Genomic DNA, 19,161 nt, shown 5'->3' on the forward strand with positions numbered 1-19,161 from the left:
ATCTGCATATACACATATTAATTCACATTTAATTTTAAGTGTGTGCTGAAACCTCATCAATACTTTTAGCTAACCTTTCCAATCTTCCCCAAAATTTCATTCTCATATATTTGTAGTTGTTTTCCACAAAATTTCTGAAGTTCCCTTCTTTCCAGAGTAACAGTGACCTAGCAAAGTTTCCTTGTCATCATTCCTACATGACCTCTGTATAAAGAAAACAACAACAAATTACTGGACACTTCTGGTTCAATAGGAACTTTCAGGCAAAATACAGTCAAGTTGTACTACAAAATCTATGGATATCTCCCTTGTGATAAATGAAAGGAATAGGCATGGAGCTGTGTCTTTGGGCAGAGGGACAGACCTCACTTATTTCTGGAAGGGGAAGGAAGAGAGAGAATAAGTTGGGAGAGTTTTCACTGCTACTGATCTGGAAACTCGTCACTTCATCTGGTTTGCTAACAGCAGAGTAGAACATTACATTTTCCAGACCATTTCAGGTGGTTTCTATGTAATCAATACAAAAATTACAATGTTAGAACAAGAGATGCATTTTAGGATAAATGTATCTCACACAGACTAATTCTGCTTGAGCATCTGATAATGAGGCTACTCTTGCTGGGAAAAAAAGATGCTTCTATTTAGTTCTAAGTTGACATTCCTCTTACTAAAGTAAAGCAAAAATTTTATGAAACATATTTACAGATTTAAAAAAAAAAGAGAGAAAAAAAGAGAAGGGTTTTTTGCCCTTCCATTTTTGAATCAGCAGGAAACCTTTTGCTCTCAGAACTCACTTTCTTCTGCAAAATAACATCTTCATCAACTTTACAGGTTGCAAGATAAATTTAGAGTAGAATATCAGTGGTTCTGCTCCAACTCATAGGGTACAGTCAGCCATCTAATCACGTAGCTGTTCCATTCAACCTCTACCACAGATCTTTTGAATAATAGTGTTATACTAACACTCCTGGTAAAAAACCAATCAACCAAACAAAAAACAACAAACCAAATCAACAGTAAATATATAAAAGGGTGAGTCTAACTTTGGATGCCTCCCTGCAAAATGATCACATTTTTACTATCAAGAATGCAGATACAAAAAAAATTCTAGGAAGAAGAGAGTTCTAATATTTTTCTTAGAAAAAGCAATTGAAATTATACTAAGTTTATGTTTCAATTACAGTTTAAATATTGGGATTATAAAATTATTAAATATATAAATATATAAATATATATTAAATATATAACCTAAACTGTATCATATACATGGGTTATCACATCTTTGGGGTGTTAAGTTGTATCCTACACCAGTTGTGTTCATGTACTACAGCTGACTTCAGTAAGAGTTGAATGAATAGGTCTGAAGTCAAAATTGAGGTCCTAGCTGCTACATAGGAAAAGGTCAATGCAAAATAAGGGCCTTAATATTTGAATAGATGTATTAAATTATGCCTCTAAAAACAGTTACCAAAAACTATATTTATGGTAATTGTGTCAATTGTGAATAGCCTCTCAGCAAAGACTGAAACAAGATTTAGCCTTCCTGACATGCATAGAGAACCACAACTTAAATCTACATAATGGAATATAGGAAAAAAATTGAGTTCATTTACATACCAAAAGAGGCTACAAAGGCTTAGATTCATTGTGCCTTTGACAAATTGACTCCAGGCAAAGGTACAGAGATACTTTTGAAGTTGTGAGAACATAAGCACGTACAGGGAGTAGCAGGTCTTTACTCATTACATATTTGTAAAGGATTTTTTAAAACTATCTTTGAAGAGAGAAAGAGGAGACTTCTCCAGTGAGGAAGTTTTTTTGTGCCTGGCATTTAATACTTTCCTTTCTTATGGCAAATGCCTTTGCATGGCACCAAGCAGAACTTTTAGACCAGATACAGGTTCATACTGTGCTTTTGGACTTATTCTAAAAGAAGGTCAAATCTGCCCCGGGACTCAAGTGAGGCTTATTCAAGACTTAAAGCCACAGCTTTTTCGTTCTGATTTCTAAGGACAAAGCTCAGCACTGACTATGATTTTGAGCAACTGAACTGATTTGAGTGAAAGTATAACGCAGGTGAGTTTTAGCATATGGACCGTTTGGGAAAAAAAAAAGGAAAAAAGAAAAAATCAGTACCTCCTACAGTTTTTTTTTTCTATTCAGCCTCCTCTACATTGCATGATCATGTTTTGTTAGCTCATCTCCTTTACTCAAAATATAATGAGTATAAAGAATAATGTAGTTGCTTACGTCGTGCTTTATCATATTCTTCTCATTAGCTTTTGTGTTTAGAGGAGGTGGATAAAAAAGTATCAGAGGCTACGAAGGAGAGAACGTGGGACAGAACAAGATCTGTCATCAGTGTCATCTGATAGTATTTCTGCTACCTGTTGGTGTCACTATCTCTACTGTTGGTCAAAGATTTGGTAGCCATGTACTTGCTTCGCAATTCCCGAAACAGACTTATATAAATCAACTGTGCTGTAGGCACATATTAGGAAAAAAAGCAGAAGCTAAATCTTGCTGGTCCCTTTTGACCACATACAGCTTAAACACACTTTCACTCAGGAATCTAAAGTCTGAATGGTCTGTTCCAATGCACTAAAGCTAGATATACCATATAAAGGCACAGGGATAAGACTAAAATATTAAATAATCATATTTTCTGATAAAAATGTTTAAAGCTGACAAAAGAACATGGCAGTGGGATAATAAGGATAAGAAGCACAGCTAGTTGTCCATAGCTTTAAGTCTTTAGATGCAGCGACTTTACATCTTACTTATCTTTCTTATCTACTCCATGTACTGTATTCCCAGTCTGATCTGTCAATGCAAAGCAGCAAGGATATGAAGCCTGCCTGTCTCTGCAAGTTCTCTTTCACCATACCTTTGGTTTGGTTTTAAAGCAATAAAAAACTGTGTTCATCTTTTACACCTCTCTGAAGACATTTCATTATTAAATCTCAACATGTCTCCTTTTTAAGACCCACTAAAATGAGGCTGCAGTGTGGGAGTATAGGCTGGGAATATAATTTTTGATGCTTTTTGAATCTTAAACTAAAGTTTTCTGTAAATGTCATTTAAAAAAACACTCTTTAAAATTAAAAAAGAATTTAGGAAAACCCTGTGCTAAGGACCACACTTTCACAATACTACAATTTTACATTACTATTTATAGAAATCACATTTCTTTAAACAAAAAAATCTATGATCAAGACATTACAGTTGTGAAAAATGTTAAAGAAATCACTGAATTGTTGAAAACCACTGTCTAAGCAGATGCAATCAAATTAAGGTAGTCTTTTTCTGAGAGTATAATCAGTCTGCAAATGCAAAGAATGTGTTCTTAATGTCAATTTATTTTACTATTTGAACTCAATTATGATCTTAATTTATATCAAGGAGTAATAAGGATTTAAAAAAAAAAAGTAGAAAATATGTTTTCTTTCCCTAACTTTTGAATAAACATTATATGAAAGAAAATGAGTTCTATCAATTATATATTCTTGTAGGATGCAGTCGCCAGGACCTAAATTAGAAATAGTATTATATTTGTTTAATAAACCATTTAACTTATCAAAACAACTTATATTTAAAATTGACTTTTTCTATTTAACCAGTAAGTAAATGTACATATATAAACAATTTTTAAATGCTGTGTTTGTACCATTTTAATTGAATTCCAATTTCCATCTTAAGGAAGCTTGACAGAAACCACAAGTAAAAAAGAGATCATTATCTAGCAAAAGAGAAATGCACCATTTACCATTCTCTATTATTTAAAACCAAAATATTCCCCCAACATGAAAAGACTAAGAATCTGGATAAATGGCTCCTAAAATATAGAATATGTTATTAGACAGATATTTAGGTTGTCTTTCTCTCTAAAAGGCACAAATTCAGTGAGAAGGGCTGCATTCTGTTACCATGTTAGGCTCTTTTGGAAAAAAGAATGATAGATGACATATGTAAAAAACTTGAAAATTGATGTTTTGAAATCCAGGTTTCTTGCTTGTTGATTTAAATAATGATTAAAATCAATGACCTAAAAGTCTTTTCAATCATTTTGATTTAAAGCAATTCACTCTCTACTACTGTAATAAGATTTAAGTTGGTAAAATGAGTAGTTTCCACTAGTTCAATCTTTTTAAACAGAGAAGAAACCAGTGAATATCAGCATCAGAAAGAAAGGAAAAAGTTTTTCATTTCCGTAAATGGATGACCCTCTTCAAATAGGGTAACTCTGGTTTGTTTCTCTCTCCTCAGTATGTCCTGAACTGAAACTAGACCTGTATCATGAAACTTTTTAAAGTAAAACGGTTTCTGCTTTCCAGAACCAAGAAGTAAGAGCAGAGTGAATCTGCCTCTTACTCAGTATTTATATTGTAGGCAATGGGTAAAACTACTCAAAATATTTCTAGGCTAGATTTTTTTTCAAGGTTTAGGTCCCTGAAGAAGTAGCTTGGGACTTCTGAGAATGTAAGTAGTAGTACAGATTTCACTTTTAAATTAGTGGTAACTGATCTCCCCAATGACTTGAAAACACTAGAAGATTTTAAACACATTTCTTTTTATATAAGTAACCTTAAAATATGTTCTAAATACTTAAGACCTGAAGGTTCTTTAAAAAAAAAAGTGAATAAATGTTCAGACCTACAGGCCAGCTGTTTGCCCACAAGTAAACAGGAGATAACTTTATACACACACTTTAACCTGTCATGGACTAACAACAGGACACATTAGCTTAGCCCTCTGGTTTATAGGCTTTAAGTCTTTCTACTGTCCAGACCTAGGACCCTGACTTTCTAAGGGGCTACTTAAGGTAATGAATGATATGTAAGAGTTTCCCGTACCAACTGAGTGTGCGTAAATACTGTATCAGCTTTGAGTCGCATTGTCCACAAATTCTTAAACCTGAAAGCCAAGCTAATCAATTTGGCCTCATGCTTGCCTCAACAGGCTATGAGAAAGCACCAAGGATAAAAGCAAACTAACCAGCACAGTTCTCCAGACCCACAGTAACAGGGGAATACAATTTCTAAGGAATTTTGGTAAGAATTTGGAGCTTCTGTTCCCCACAAAGACTTTTTTGCAGGCAGACCTGGGTTTTCTGACTTTCTTGTCTTTGTGTAATTAAGCTGCTTATTTTACCTGGTTGTTCTGTCCTTAAAAATATAATGCTAAATTGTTGCATTCTCCTTATCCTGCTGTAATAGGTGTACTATCTTCTTCTTCGTCAACACTGAAGCCAGAAAAAGGAGACATCTTTTCATTTTGAAAATTTGCTAGATGCAAATGGATTCTGTGGAAACCTTCTAATTCCAAGCATAAACAGCAGTCTGGCTGAAGGGTAGGAAACACCTCCTATGCCTTTAGCCATGAAAATGAATCATCTAATCTAATTTATTCATCTAGGCCCCTTTTGGAGTCAGCACAACTGGCACCTCTAGCAGCAACTCATGAATTACCATAAGAAGCAGTTATTTTCCTCTTGCCTCTAGTGTGCCTTCATTAAACTTTTCACCAATTGGATAATACTGTTAGCTTCTGACCACCACACTTGTGAAATAATTGGGATTTAACCCTCTGGCTCTTGTATGTTATTTCTCATATATTAGTAGTTTCTTGTCTGTTAATCTTCAAGCATACAGGACACATTTTCTTGCCTTTTGAAATGGTTTATACCTTAAAACTTTTCATAGTTATCCAATAGCCTGAGAAAAGGGCTGAAATGCAGAAGCTAATTTTGATTTTGTCACTGACAAGCTGTGTGTAGCCTTGGGGCTAGCCTGTCTCCTTGCAGCCTGCTCCCAGACAGAGGAAATATGTAGTTGCACAGCTCTCAGCAGCAAAATAAGGACCAAACTGTGACTCATTGTCACATTTCTATTTGACTCTTGCTTCTCTCTTGCTCCACTGGGGAAATAAGTTGTGGCAGACAAACAGCTGGCACAGAAACCTTGTCTTTCTCCTCTCCTCGCCTCCCTGGATTAAATCAGTGCAGTCTCCAGAGCACTGCAGCAAGCAGAGATGAGTCTCTGTTCATTCTTCCCTGGATGGGAGGACAAAGTGTCAGGGGATGGCCATCAACCTTGCACTGTGCCCTGCAGGAGAATGGACTAGAAAGGACCAGCTATAGGGCTGGAGCTATTATGCACATACAGATTAAGGTGTACATTGGTAGAAGCCATTTCTCAGAGGTGTCAGACTTTTTCTGTATGTATTTCAGTGGTGGCAGCTCCAACTACATCTGCCATTGAGTCCAGTCCAATCCCTGTGTTCATAAACACAGGGAAGTATCATAGTTAGAGATACACGGCTTTCTAGACAATGCCTTAAGTAGAGCAGAGTAAAGATCCTGGCCACTACAAGAATATTCAGTAACTGCTTGAATGTAATAATAACAAGAACAGTAATTAGTAATCACTGTAATAATACTACTAATACTAATATTAATATTAGATCCTCAGAGTGTTGCAAAGACAGAGTACTTAGTCTCTGTACTGCGTCTCTGTACTTTTTTTTTATAGAGTTTTAAGGACTTCCACTTTTTAATAGTACATTTCTGTGATCGCAATGACATGCAATCTGAGAATGCTGAAGATAATCCTCTGGAATCTTCTCCTAAATACTTGACAGCTAGAGACATAGGTCCTGCCAGCTTTCTAAGGACATTTATAAATTGCTGTCTTCAGAGATCTCATTTTATCTTTCACACTGTACCTTTTACCAGTATTTCTACAACTAACAATTTGTAGCTGTGTAAAAGAATAAGTAGCACTTGTGGGTTTTGGTGTAAGTAGACAGGGCAGGGTCATTGTTTATTTGCTACATTTTAAAGTAACTTAGTCTAATTGTCATTATCATGATGGTGACGTGAAAGAGCCCCCCATTTCCCCTGCTCATCTGAATAGATCATTGTCCTGACACAGGCTGTCAGAAAGAGATACCCTGAGATGTGCACCAGCACACCCTGCCAGGGCTGTGCCATCTCTCTAAATGAGCACCCACACTGGCCATGGCAGTGCTGAAGCCTGCATTGCTGCTGTGCCCGGCTCTCTGATGTGTCAGCATGGTACCCCAAAAGGCAAGGAGCCTGAGAGTGTGGCTGTGCGGCTAACAGCGGGAAAAAAAGGGTTATGAATACCTATTGCAAGGAGTAAGTGGTTTAGTTCTAACAAAGTCCTGAAGAGCCCAGCAAATCATGGGCTGGGGGGAGTTATATGGAAAAAAAAAATTTAAAAAAATTGTTTGAAGTAACACATGTTCGAATAGTTTTTTGTTTATCCAAACTATATGCTGCTGAAGTTCATATCTAAATTTTCGGATTGTGAGCACAAGTACTAGCCCCAGAGGAAAATAAACTGCACTGAAACATTAGCTCCAGGTTGAATTCTTACTTTTTTGCCATAAATAAAATTTCCATCTTGTGGATACAGAATTTAAAAATCAGTCAATCAACATAAGTGCATTCCAAGTACATGAAAATAAAATAAAACTAAGCCAAACATAACTAAACGAAACTAATTATATAGTTTATTTCCCTGTCATGTGTAAGGTCAGCTTACTGGGGACCTGATGCCCCTTGTCATCTAAGTCTATGCTTCGCACAAAAAACCCCACAGAAGACACACACTGTTACAGCTAAGGAACTCCCATAAAAACACTATAAAAGCACAATGGAAACATTTTCAGACTCATTGTTTTCTGTCATTCTAGGGTCTTTTATTTTCTTTCTTTAATAAACTAAATGACTGAAAAGTCATTTCCAGACTGATTGAAAATTGCTATTTTTCTATTAATTTTTGATTTAAAATCTCACTAATTTGGTTGTTTCAAAGATTTCCCTGATAACAGCTAGAAAATAACCAATGTTTCCAACAAACCTAGTTAAGAACATCTGAATAAACCAGTGTTAGTGCTTGGGTTAGGGCTGTCAGGCCTTAGCCACCTGTTTTGGCAGTATTTGCAGCCAGAAGTAAATTATAGATCTGTTCAACTGCTGATTAAAAAATCACATTGCCTCCCTGCTGTGGCTAACCAGACATCAAGCAAGGATCGTACTGCTTGACTTAGTCCTAACATCAACCCTTAAAAAGGAAGGGGATCACTTTCTAATAACAGTTAATGCAGATCCTCTTAAAAGTATGGACAATAAAAAATGGAAGATTAAAACTACGTCTTTCATGCACTAAAACACCACATAATCCTGAGAAGCAGAATAAATATAACACTCAGTAGACTGTTTAAAAGCATTTTTTTTGTATTTTTGTAATTATTAAAGTTTTGTGGTTATTAGATTCGGGTAAACACTGGAAAGAAAAAGTTGGAGTGAATTTCAACTAAAATATTCAGTATTAAAGAGAGTTGAATTTTAAATATACCCCCCCTCTGACTTCAACTGATAAAATATTGTTATGCATATAAAATATTATTTAAATATGAATGGTCAGGAAATATTAAAGTACCTGAAACATTCATATTTAGAATATGCATTTATTGGTTAATACAATTGCCTTTCATTCTTGCAGGCCAAGATCTGGCATATTTATTTCAGCACAATTTTCACTCACTCCTTTAGAAATCTACCTGAATAAGGATTGCAGAGGGTTTTTTTACCTTTTGCTCTTCATGTACAGTTCACAAATACTCTGTGCACCCTATGGAAAAATCAGGGCCAACAAATTAAGCTATTCTGACTCTGGCAAATCTCTGATTATAAGGAGCTACCAAAGCTTTTTCTAAGAAAAGGCTTGAGAGTAGAACACCCTGAATTTCCGACATTCTCCTCTTGTATCACTCTAATGGAGCTGCCTAAAAAATGGTGTTCTGCGACTGAAACGAAGGTTATTTTTAGAGGTGTACAGAGAACTTGCTTCAGTAACTGGTAAAAACTCAGGCTACAGGAGTGGAAAAAAAAAAAAAAAAGAAAAACCAGGAAAGAAAATTAAAAAGGATTCCAGAAAACAAAATTAAATGACCCTGGAGTGAAAACATTTGCTAAGAATAACAAATCATTTTGACATGCCAGTTCAATCATACTGTTAAAGCACATATCATTTTTGGTTAATTATATTTGAAAAGAGTTACTGTACCTTCTGCTGTTATCTCGGCCATGATGATGGTAAGAGATACTCTGTTTAAAAGGTCAAGATTTACTGTGGCAGCTTAGATAGTACTTCTGGGTTGCTGACACTTGCAGGAGCTGCAGAATGAGAAGGAGGGAGGTCCTCTGCTTTGTGTAATTGTGTTCCTTCTTCTTTTGCACCCCCTGAAATGTCTGTTTCCTCTGCAGAATCCTGGCCTCCCAGAGCAACCCAAGGCCTTCCAGAGGCAACACTTAAAGCTCAGTCTAAAGTATCAGCTTCTAACAAAAATAGCCATGCCTCAGAGAGAGCCTTCAGAATGTTTCCTAGTATCCTCAGAACCATGCACACTACAAATAAAAAGTAAAAAGACACAGCTCTAAACAGGACAGGAATGCATGGAAAGGCAACAAAAATCAAAAAACTGGGAAAGAACTGTTCAACGCTCCCACAGCCTTGCTAGCATAATTGCAGTTCTTTGGGGGGTATGTCAGGAAACATGAAATATAGAGTTCAAAGTAACCTTATCCATCCCAGTACAACTTTATTCTTAGCACACTCAGTGCTTAGCACATTCTTCCTGGCCTTATATGGCTTGGGGAGGGTCCTATGAAGCTCACCGCTGACTAAGGGGGAGGGTAAATTTAGGTGATTTTCTCCACTTAGACTCGTAGTCGCAGTTCAGAACCAATTAAGATACTAATTTAAACCTATGAAATTGGTTTGGACATTTTTTGGTCCTCTTCTGATTTGCTGCAATTATCACTCATACCTGTGAAGTTCATTTAAGTATTACAGAACACTGATAAAAATTTAAATAATAATACTCTATATTATCTAGATATCTGAAGGTAATATGCAAAAAAAAATTAAGTAGATCAGATTTGTTTTTCTAGGTCTGACTCATGGAAATATTTAAGTAGCTCAAAAACACTATGATTTTTAAAAAGATTTTATAACACTGAAAAGAAGCAGGTTTTTAAAAGGAATGAAAAGGAGGTAAAATATTAACAATTTAAACAAGAATAATTATTTAAAAACCTGAGTAATCTTTTCATTACACTACTTGCAACTTTGCAGCTATGGAATTATGTATGTGGTCTATAGCTTGAAAATGAAATTAGCAAAAAAGTGCCCTCAAGCCAGCATACCTCTACGTAAATGTCATCGTCACATGAAATCAGAAACCATCTCAAACAGCTCTTGCTAGTGAACCTATAGTCACCTTGTCTCTGCTACGTGAGCTGGCATTTACACTTCTCATCTTCCCTCCAGGAGACATAAGCACCTGGCTCTGTGGCAAAGTGTGGGGAAGGGAATCTATTTATCCAATGCACAAGATGCAGAAGCAAAGGTTCATTGAACAACAAAATCACCACCAGGATTTTTCTCTTCCCTCTACTCTTAACACACTTCAAACCTGCCACATGTATGAAAATGTTAGCTTTTTCCAGCCAAAGCTTGCAATCAGTGCTTGATCCCCGTTCTTCTTTAGCTCTACTGACCAAATCTTTTGCACTGACAAGTTTTGATTACTTGATGCTAAGTACTCAATCCCTTTCTGATCATCCCTCCAGCCCTCTGTTTGCTCCTTTAGCCTGTTCTTCAGTAGATCCTCCTCACCAAGGCTGATAAAGAGATTTTAGATAAAACCTTATTTCTTCAAAAATACTCTTTCATGAATACCAAAATGGTCCGAGGAGTCACATTCACATATCAACAAAATAGCCACCCAGAAAAGGTCAGTGGTTAGTAAAGGATGGTAGAAGGAGTGATACTAAGGCAAATCCCTTGTTCTTCTTAATTATGTCTCTTCTGCTGAAGCAGTTCCATTTTACATGAACAATTAAATATTTGGGGTCACCTATGTTTTGACAGCTTTACTATTTGCTTGAGATGTGAGAGAGATCATCTGAATACCCAAAGCACAGAGCTAATCAATCCTGCAAAGTCAAGATTTCACTTTTATTCCTATTCAAATTGAATAAAAGAGTAAAGTCGTAGTTTGGGAATGTGGGGAGAGAGAAATGGGGAAAAATTCACATCTGAATATTTTCTTGTTTTATGGAGCAAGATCCTGAGATTGTAGACTATACCCAGACATAGGTTTTTGTATAACTAGCTGCATGTGTATGATTGTCTGTCCCTTGCCACTTTACATTTCAGCTACTACCACATGCCCTCTTTCCTCCATGCCTTATTTCCTTGCTACTATTTATGCTTACCTTCAATCATGGGCTGTTATTCTGAAACCAAAATATAAGAGCAGAAGAGGTGAGAGAATCCAACTGGAAACCAATTTTCCACAACATCAGCCCAGTGGCCAGAAAGAGAAGTGGTTGGTACCCTCTGCATCTCTTGTATGCACAAAATAGTCATTCTGGGAAGCAGGCTAAAGATGTCATACACACCAATATCTTACATCTGTAAGTGTGGCTTTAGGCAACTGTATTGGAAATTACACAGTTGCTCCCTTTAAGGAGGAAAAACTCAAGGGATCTGGGTGTCATATTTACCAGAGACAATCACAGCCTTGGTGAAAATACACAGAAATAAAATAAATCAAGTTATGTGTATGTGCATAAACATTTAATCTGACAAACAAACATTGCCATCTGGAAATTGTAAAGAATGTCATATTTATTCCTTAGGAGTCTAAGCAAGGGAAAATCTGAAAAATTTTTTTAGGACAAGTTAGAAGTTTTGTCAAAATCTGAAATTCAGCTCCTGACTCAGTTTAGGAGTTTCTTTTAAATTAATCTGTGAAATTCAGTATGCAGCAAGTCAGTGAAAAATCTATACAACTCTTCATGCAACAAAGTTAACATTTTTTCCTGGCCTAGTTCATATGCTGAAAAATGCATTTTATTGGGAGCTTTTCCTGTCTAACCTGACCAGGAATGTTCTTTTGTAAGATGTCCTTTCTCTCTCTTTGCCCCTCAAACAACTAGGATACTGAAAATTCTAGAACTACTTTGGTTCTTGGAAGTGATATCTAAACTTGGATGTGCACAAGTTTTCCATATTTTCTTCTGATTATGCCTGGGGCACGATGAGAAAATGCTCTTGCTTCAAGTTAACAATAGATATTCCCTTTCTGCTCACAGGGGTTACGTGGTGAATGAACTGTCCTGGGATCAGTTCCCACATTTGGTGTTGATGGAGGGAAGTGTAGAAGCAGCTACATGCTCACACCATATTCCTCAGATACACAAGTCTGTTTTAGACAAAATAAAATGACAGTTCTCTTTGCTCTATAACTGTCTAGATAGGGAAAAAGTACCAATCTTAGGAAGAGAGGAGAAGGACATACTATATGCTCCTACTAATGTCTGCATATTGATCTCAGTTAATGTATATTTCACTGAGAATCCTAACTGATGAAACAAAATAAAGTAATTATTTGAGCAACATTTTAAGGAAAATGTCAAATGTTTACTATTTGTCAAATTCTAATGCAAACTCCTGCTTATTGGTAAAAAGTTTGGTTGTTCATATAATCAAAGTAGGAATATAGAAATACTTTATGAGCTCATTTCTGGGTTGTCTTGATGATATTATTAAAAAGGGAATTGGGAGAGAACAGTTCATATCGAATTATGAGGTAATGAGAGGAGAGACTTTGATGCTGATATAAGGAAGTATTGGAGGAATTGAGTATAACTGTCATTCAACAAGAAAATGAAGAACAACATTTGATTTGTCTGCTAACATATTACTGATGTATTTTCAGAGTTCAGTCCTACTGAGGATCAAACTATGCATGAGAAAAGGGTTTTGTATCCCATTGCATGCTCAGCAGCACAGCAGGCTCAAGAAAAGGAAACTTTAACTCTGATACACCCGATGATGTCCCCGGAGCAGATGGGAATATGTTGTTATCAGAAACACCCAGTAATCAACTGATAAGAACTAAATAGATGATGAAAGCATAATGCCAAGGAGAGGGTGAATGGTACTGAATCTAGTAAATAATAAAGACATATGCAGAAGCAAATATATGATGAGTGAAGTCTGTCGGCTGAGCTTTGATGTGCATATGAAGCCAGTTTCCTCTGAAACAGACTTTTTAGGCTTTTGTTTAGGAATACTGTTACTTATAGATGAGATTTTCATTCAACCCCAGTAGTAATACTGTGTTTTCCAGTATGAATAGGAACACACATTCTGGTGCCTCTGAAGTCCTGATCAGCCAAAGATGTAGTTGTGACTTTCTATGGACCATTAGACAACTCTCAAGTAATTTTTTTCCATTTGTGATTGATAATCCATAATTAACAGTTGCAAGATTTTTGGAATTGACATGACCAAAATATAGCCATATTCTGGATATTCTAAAGCACACCCAAAATATAAAACAAAGCAAGACCTCAGTATCACATCTGATCTAGGTTAATCTTGGCATATGTATGTCTAACCATTCTCATAAATCCATCCGCATCATTTTTCAATTACAGAATTGCAGTCATATTGCTTTTAAACAAGTTTTTAGGAGACAGTAGGTTGAAGTCCATAGTAGATCTGTCCTACATTTAATGTGAACTACTGACAGACAGATAAGGAGTTCTGTCCCTGTAGGCAGACTGCTCTGGATGCAAATCAGCCTCCGCCTGGGGATGGCTGACAAGCACACTGGGGTCACATCACCTTGGCACTCTGAGTTCATTAAAGGACATTTCCAAAACTATATGATAGAAACACAGCAGGTATGAAAGAAAATATCTATGATACTGACTATTCTGCTTTACTATGGACAATATCCCTATTAGTCACTGTACCTCAAAACTGTTGAAGTAGCCTCAGTCTGGGTGTGTGAATAACAAACATTTTCTAACATCCAAGAAAGTCAACTGATTATAAAACTACTTCCAGGAAGCAAGAACATCCTACTTATTCTTCTTGCAAGCCGGCCAAATAGACAGTCTGTGGAAGGAAATAAGCCTAAAGCAGCCCCCTTTCTTAAAAGAGTCAGGGGGTTTCAGTGTTCTCTGCTTTAACTCTACTGAGTATAACTATAAGCTAGGTTCAGGGAGGGCATTTATTGCAGCATGCCAAGGTAGACTGCATTTGAATGACCTTTACAGCTCCATGCTGCATGCTTCTCCTTTTCCTTTGATTATTCTTGTTATTCTTAATGACTATTGTTTTAATACCACCTATGTGGCTTTACTTTCACATCTAGAAAATTACTCAGAAGCTGTTTCAAAGACGAGTTCTATGTGAAAAAGGAATATCTGGAGCTGGCCCTTTTTAAGAAGCAAGGACAAAAAGTACACTGTAATTGTCTATTTCTTCAGGACAACCTGTATCCAAGCTTGACCGTGTATGGAACATGGCAAGTTGCCAAACAATTACTGGAGATGGGAATTGGCCCTGTCACAACATTAATTACTCCTGTCAAATACTGATTGAGAACTGTTCAAATATACCAAAGTACTTGGTGTTGGGTCAAAAATGTCCTTTTTGAAGCAAGGTGACTTCTGTTCCCATGACTTTACTTGAGAACAAAAATTTTCTAAAAGAATTCACTGATTTAAAAAAAAAAATATTTGAAACAAAGTTTCTATGCTGAAAGAACAAGACTCAGAAATATATCACAGAAAAATAGGTAGACAAAGAGCAAAACTTTTCCTAAACTTCAAATTTTAAACCCAGCTCCAAATTTCTACTAATACATATTAAATTTATTTTCAGATCTTAGCCTTATGAAAAGCCCCAATAGAAATCACCATATAATTGTTTGGTTTTTTTCCAGATATGACCATAGTCAAGCACACTGACAAAAACAGATGGAGAGAAAGACTACTTTGAACAAAAGACTGATGTGAAAAGATAAGGCAAATGTATGTTTTCATGCTGAGTACTTGGGGAAAAAATATGGGGTAGAACTAGGTATCACATTACTTCAGTAATGTGAACCCTTTTGGGGATGCTTTAAACTATCTGCTCAGCATGACCTTCACAACCAAGAGGAAATCTCTTCATTTTAATAGCTTATTCTTCTTCTTGGTATGTCACATTATGTACCTCATGTTCTTAGACACTCAGGCTAGACTGGACTTCCCCTAGTCACATTACCAAAGGATTTGCCTTGTAAGTAAACCCAGCCAAATTGTCAGGAGGCCCATCTGGATTTTGGCACCTTCACAGCTTTTCTGAGAGCAGACACTCAGTATCTAGGCATAGTGAATTAAAAGCCATTTTCAAGTGAAGCACTTTTTGTCCTGGACATGTCTGTGTGTGTGATACAGCTGCAGCTCTAAGAGCAGTTTTCCTGACAGTTTGTGTCTCCTGTGTTTTGTGTTTGTTTGGGGTTTTTTGAACATCAGGGTTTTCTGCTACTTCCAGGTCACTGTTGCCCGGGGACATTAGGACCTGCTTGAGTTGTGCATTTCCACTGATATGACAGATATCAGCTCCTGGCAGTGGATAAATCATTTCATATCTCCTCAAATACAAAAGCCTCTAGATAAATTAACTCTTTATGTACCACAGTCACCCATCCAGCAATACACAAACGTACGACTCAAGCTGCTCAAAAAAAAATCGAATCTGCCATTTGTCACAAATATTCAGAGAGCGATACAGAACAAAGGAGAAAAATATAAGGCAGAAAAGTATTTCAGCAATTATCATCCATAAGAAAGAAATTACATGAAAGAAACCAGATTTATGGAAAAAAAGTCTGTTTCTACAACAGCTATAATTTTTCTTTGTGTTTCCTCTATCTTTCTCCTACATTCTAGTCACAGTCTTGGACAGATCAAAGCTAGAATTGCAGATGAAGAACCCACTGTATTATTATTATTATTATTATTATCACTATTTAAAAAGAAAATCTAATCTGGGAGCTTTTTCATTGGCAATTTAGCTCCTTTACAGAGTAGAAGACATGAATTAGTAAATTCAACCTTGTCAGTGCTGACAGCTGCAACTACAGTGAAAAAAGGATGTCTAAAAATTAAAGGATCTTTTAAAAGGAAAAAAAATTGAGCATTATTGTCTTTATAACTCATCATAGCACGTATATATTAATTTTCCTTCAATAGTACATCACCATTTGTCACTGTCAATCAATTTAGATTCCTGTCCAAGCTCCAACATATGTCCATAGTCAACTTCTTAATGCAAACCATAAAGAATATTTCTCTGCAAAGCATTTACTGAAAAGAATTGCTACGCCTTTCTTTCTCCTCTCCAGTCACCCTGAAAGAGCAGAACACAAATAGACCAAGTGTAGAGGACTACAATGATCCTTAAGGGACAGTTATACCTTTGCTTTTTCCAAATTCCCATTTTTAAATGAAAATAAAAGTATTACCCCAGAGGCACAAAGTAGAAGATCCTCAGCTGCGTCCCCAGAGCTCAGAAGGCAAGGCAAGGACATTGGGGACTTTTGGAAGCTCCCGGCTGCATTCCCAGGGCCTGAGGAAAGTGTGCAGCGCTGGTACAACTGGCACAAGCCGCAGCTGCCAAGGAGCTGTTGGCAGGTGTTCCCTGTGGGGCCAAGGGGCCGTGCAGCCAGATCCAGCAGGGCAGCACGTCGAGCTGTTGTGCAACCGTAAAACAGTCCAGACTAGGACACAAATGTTTTCTGGGGGATGTGGCCTCTAGTTTAAAGGTTTGTGCTTGTCATCATTTTGTAGGTCTTGGAAGTAATTATAACACGCTTGTAGTTTTTAAATTCATAGGCAGCCTGTGAAGTGGACATTTGACTATAAAATCCAATTTTATATGTCTTGAACTTAAAGATTTTCCTCTCTGGTCACTCCTACTTCTTGTCCTTTCCTGAGCTACCTGGAAAGTTCAAGTTTTGCTCAAGTTCATGTCAGGAGAAAGGTTTTGTGAAGAAAATGTAGCCTGGATATTTGGATTCTGCTTCACCTAACAATGCTGCCTTATGACGAACAAGGAAAAAACATGTTTCGTGTTACTTAGGTAACAGATAATTGAGAAAGGGGTCTTGATTTTCTTGTTTTGTGGTGGTGTGCATTTTTTTCCCTAAGAGAGGGAAGGTAGCTAGGCTTTTACTCAATCTCTGAGGAAGGCAGGTATAACAATACTTCTATTTGCCACATTTCAGAGTAATGACAAAAAAGTGTTATCTGTTCTACAAATAAGAATCAGAGCATGACAGCTGAGTGGAGAAAACATTTGGTTCAGCTGCAGAAATAACAAAGGCCACACGACATCAGATACACAAACCCAGGACTGAAAATACAATCAACCAGAACACGCAGTTTTCGCACATCACCAAATTTGACCTAATGTTCAAAATCAAGTTTGTGACCCATATACAGCAAAGAGGTGCCTGACAGAAATGTGGGTTCTGCACAGCCCTGGGGGAGGTCACACAGAGGCAGAAGACTGCAAGTAGTGAGTGGTTCATGCCACAAGCACAGTTATGGTCCCAGCTCCCTCTGCTACCTGACTTGACAAACCTGGTCTGTAAATGATACCATCCCACTTCCTTACACCATTTGTCAAATGAGTCCTTCTTACTCCCATTCTCCCCACCAGTCAATTTCTTTTTTTAGTTAAAAACCACACAAATTTTCATTTGTTACAGTAGTGGCCTGGCAGCAACTGGCAAGCACTGCAGGCAGACTAAATCTTAATGGTCTTTTTAAACCACTCAGAGTAATGTTTCTAGTTTTCCATTCCATACTAACATCAGTGGACTTGAATAGAAATTTACTCTTGATCTTTTCCTCCTAAAAGACTGACGCATCAGAAAGAGGAAAAAAGCTCTTTTACACTGTCTGAGTATACAATGTCTATCAACCCTTTTACTGGAATCAAAAAGTGTGGAGGATCAAACACTTAAAGCTGGTGGTCCTGAAGTAAATTCATGTCTTTTATTGTCCGGGTGTTTTTTGAGAGGTTAGTTTAAACACACCTGTCACTCTTAAGCACAAAGCAGTTGGAGTATATTAATATTCTGCTGAATTATTTAAAAGATATGACTAATGCTTCATGTACCATAAGACTGTTATCTTCAAAAATAACATCTGTGTCAGTCATTGCTGAGCGGTTAAGATTTCATCACCAGCATTTGTCAGTGTTTCTGAGTCCTTAGTGTGAAGGATTCTGCCATGTTTCCTGCCAGCTCTCCTGCGCCTTCAGGTGTAAAACCCAACCTGCAGACTCCTTCATATTGTCTATTTTAATTAGGGATGAATAAGAGTAAAATTTGGAGTCTCCTTCCTGAGCAAAATCTCATAAACTCTGATAAACTAAGGACTGTGGAGTAGATATGTTAGACAGTCTGGTGTGATATAAGTGTTCCTTCAAGAAAGTAGAACTTGATCCTACAATTTTTTTCCTGAGTCCTGAGAAAGAGCAATATTATCGAATGCAATAGCTCAGGGAACTGAACCAAATACGATCTACTAACTAAAAGAGAGTTCTCACAGACCTGTGGCAGTGGTATTGTGTCCTCATACGTATAAAACAGAGTCTTCAGCTGCACACCAGAAATGAATCATCACTGAGAAGAAAAAAGAGCAAGCATTAAAAAGCATGAAAAGGAAATTTTAGTACTTTAATTTATGGCACAAAGTACCTTTCTCCCATGGTATGTGTCTGATATCAGATGAAGAACATTTGGCTGTGCAAGTTATTTCTGATAATTATCTGACTGAAGGAGTTCACAAAGGAGTTTCTGCATTCTGCTGTTTCTAAATTGAACAGCACCAGCACATCAAACTGTGAACACCTTTGAAAGTGTAGCTGTCTCAGTGATCCATCACACAGAAATCGTGTGTGAAGTACAGAAACATTTCTAGGAAAGTTCCTTTGCTGCTACATCGTGGACAGAAGAAGCTTTTTGTTACTTGTTGATCATGCATTTTAGTAGAGGTTCTGGCATCAAAGAACCTCTTTCTCACCCAACTCAATCAATTAAAGGCCAGTATTCAGAGTTTTCAAAGATCTCAGTTAGAGCAAGTAAGAACTGCGGGAAATTCAAAAACGAAATGTGGATTATGTACTTTATTGCTTGTACATTTGCATTGCATACACAATCATTAATTGTAAACATAAGTATTTAATTGAAAGCATGCATATGCTATGA

General features: G+C 36.8%; 1 protein-coding gene across 1 annotated transcript in view; it reads right to left on the reverse strand.

Annotated features, from left to right (window-relative positions):
• Positions 1–9,559, reverse strand: part of TRDN (triadin) — a 117,616-nt gene extending 108,057 nt beyond the window's left edge. Inside the window, exon 1 of the mRNA XM_042016652.1 lies at positions 9,096–9,559. Coding sequence (XP_041872586.1) covers positions 9,096–9,117 — 22 coding nt within the window. The 5' untranslated portion in view covers positions 9,118–9,559. The remainder of the gene's footprint in view (positions 1–9,095) is intronic.
• Positions 9,560–19,161: the final 9,602 nt, after the last annotated feature.

Source organism: Corvus kubaryi, unplaced genomic scaffold (genome assembly GCF_017639235.1).
Source record: "Corvus kubaryi isolate FWS band 111438036 unplaced genomic scaffold, C.kubaryi_AGA036_p1.0 split3-73, whole genome shotgun sequence".
Taxonomy (NCBI): Eukaryota; Metazoa; Chordata; class Aves; order Passeriformes; family Corvidae; genus Corvus; species Corvus kubaryi.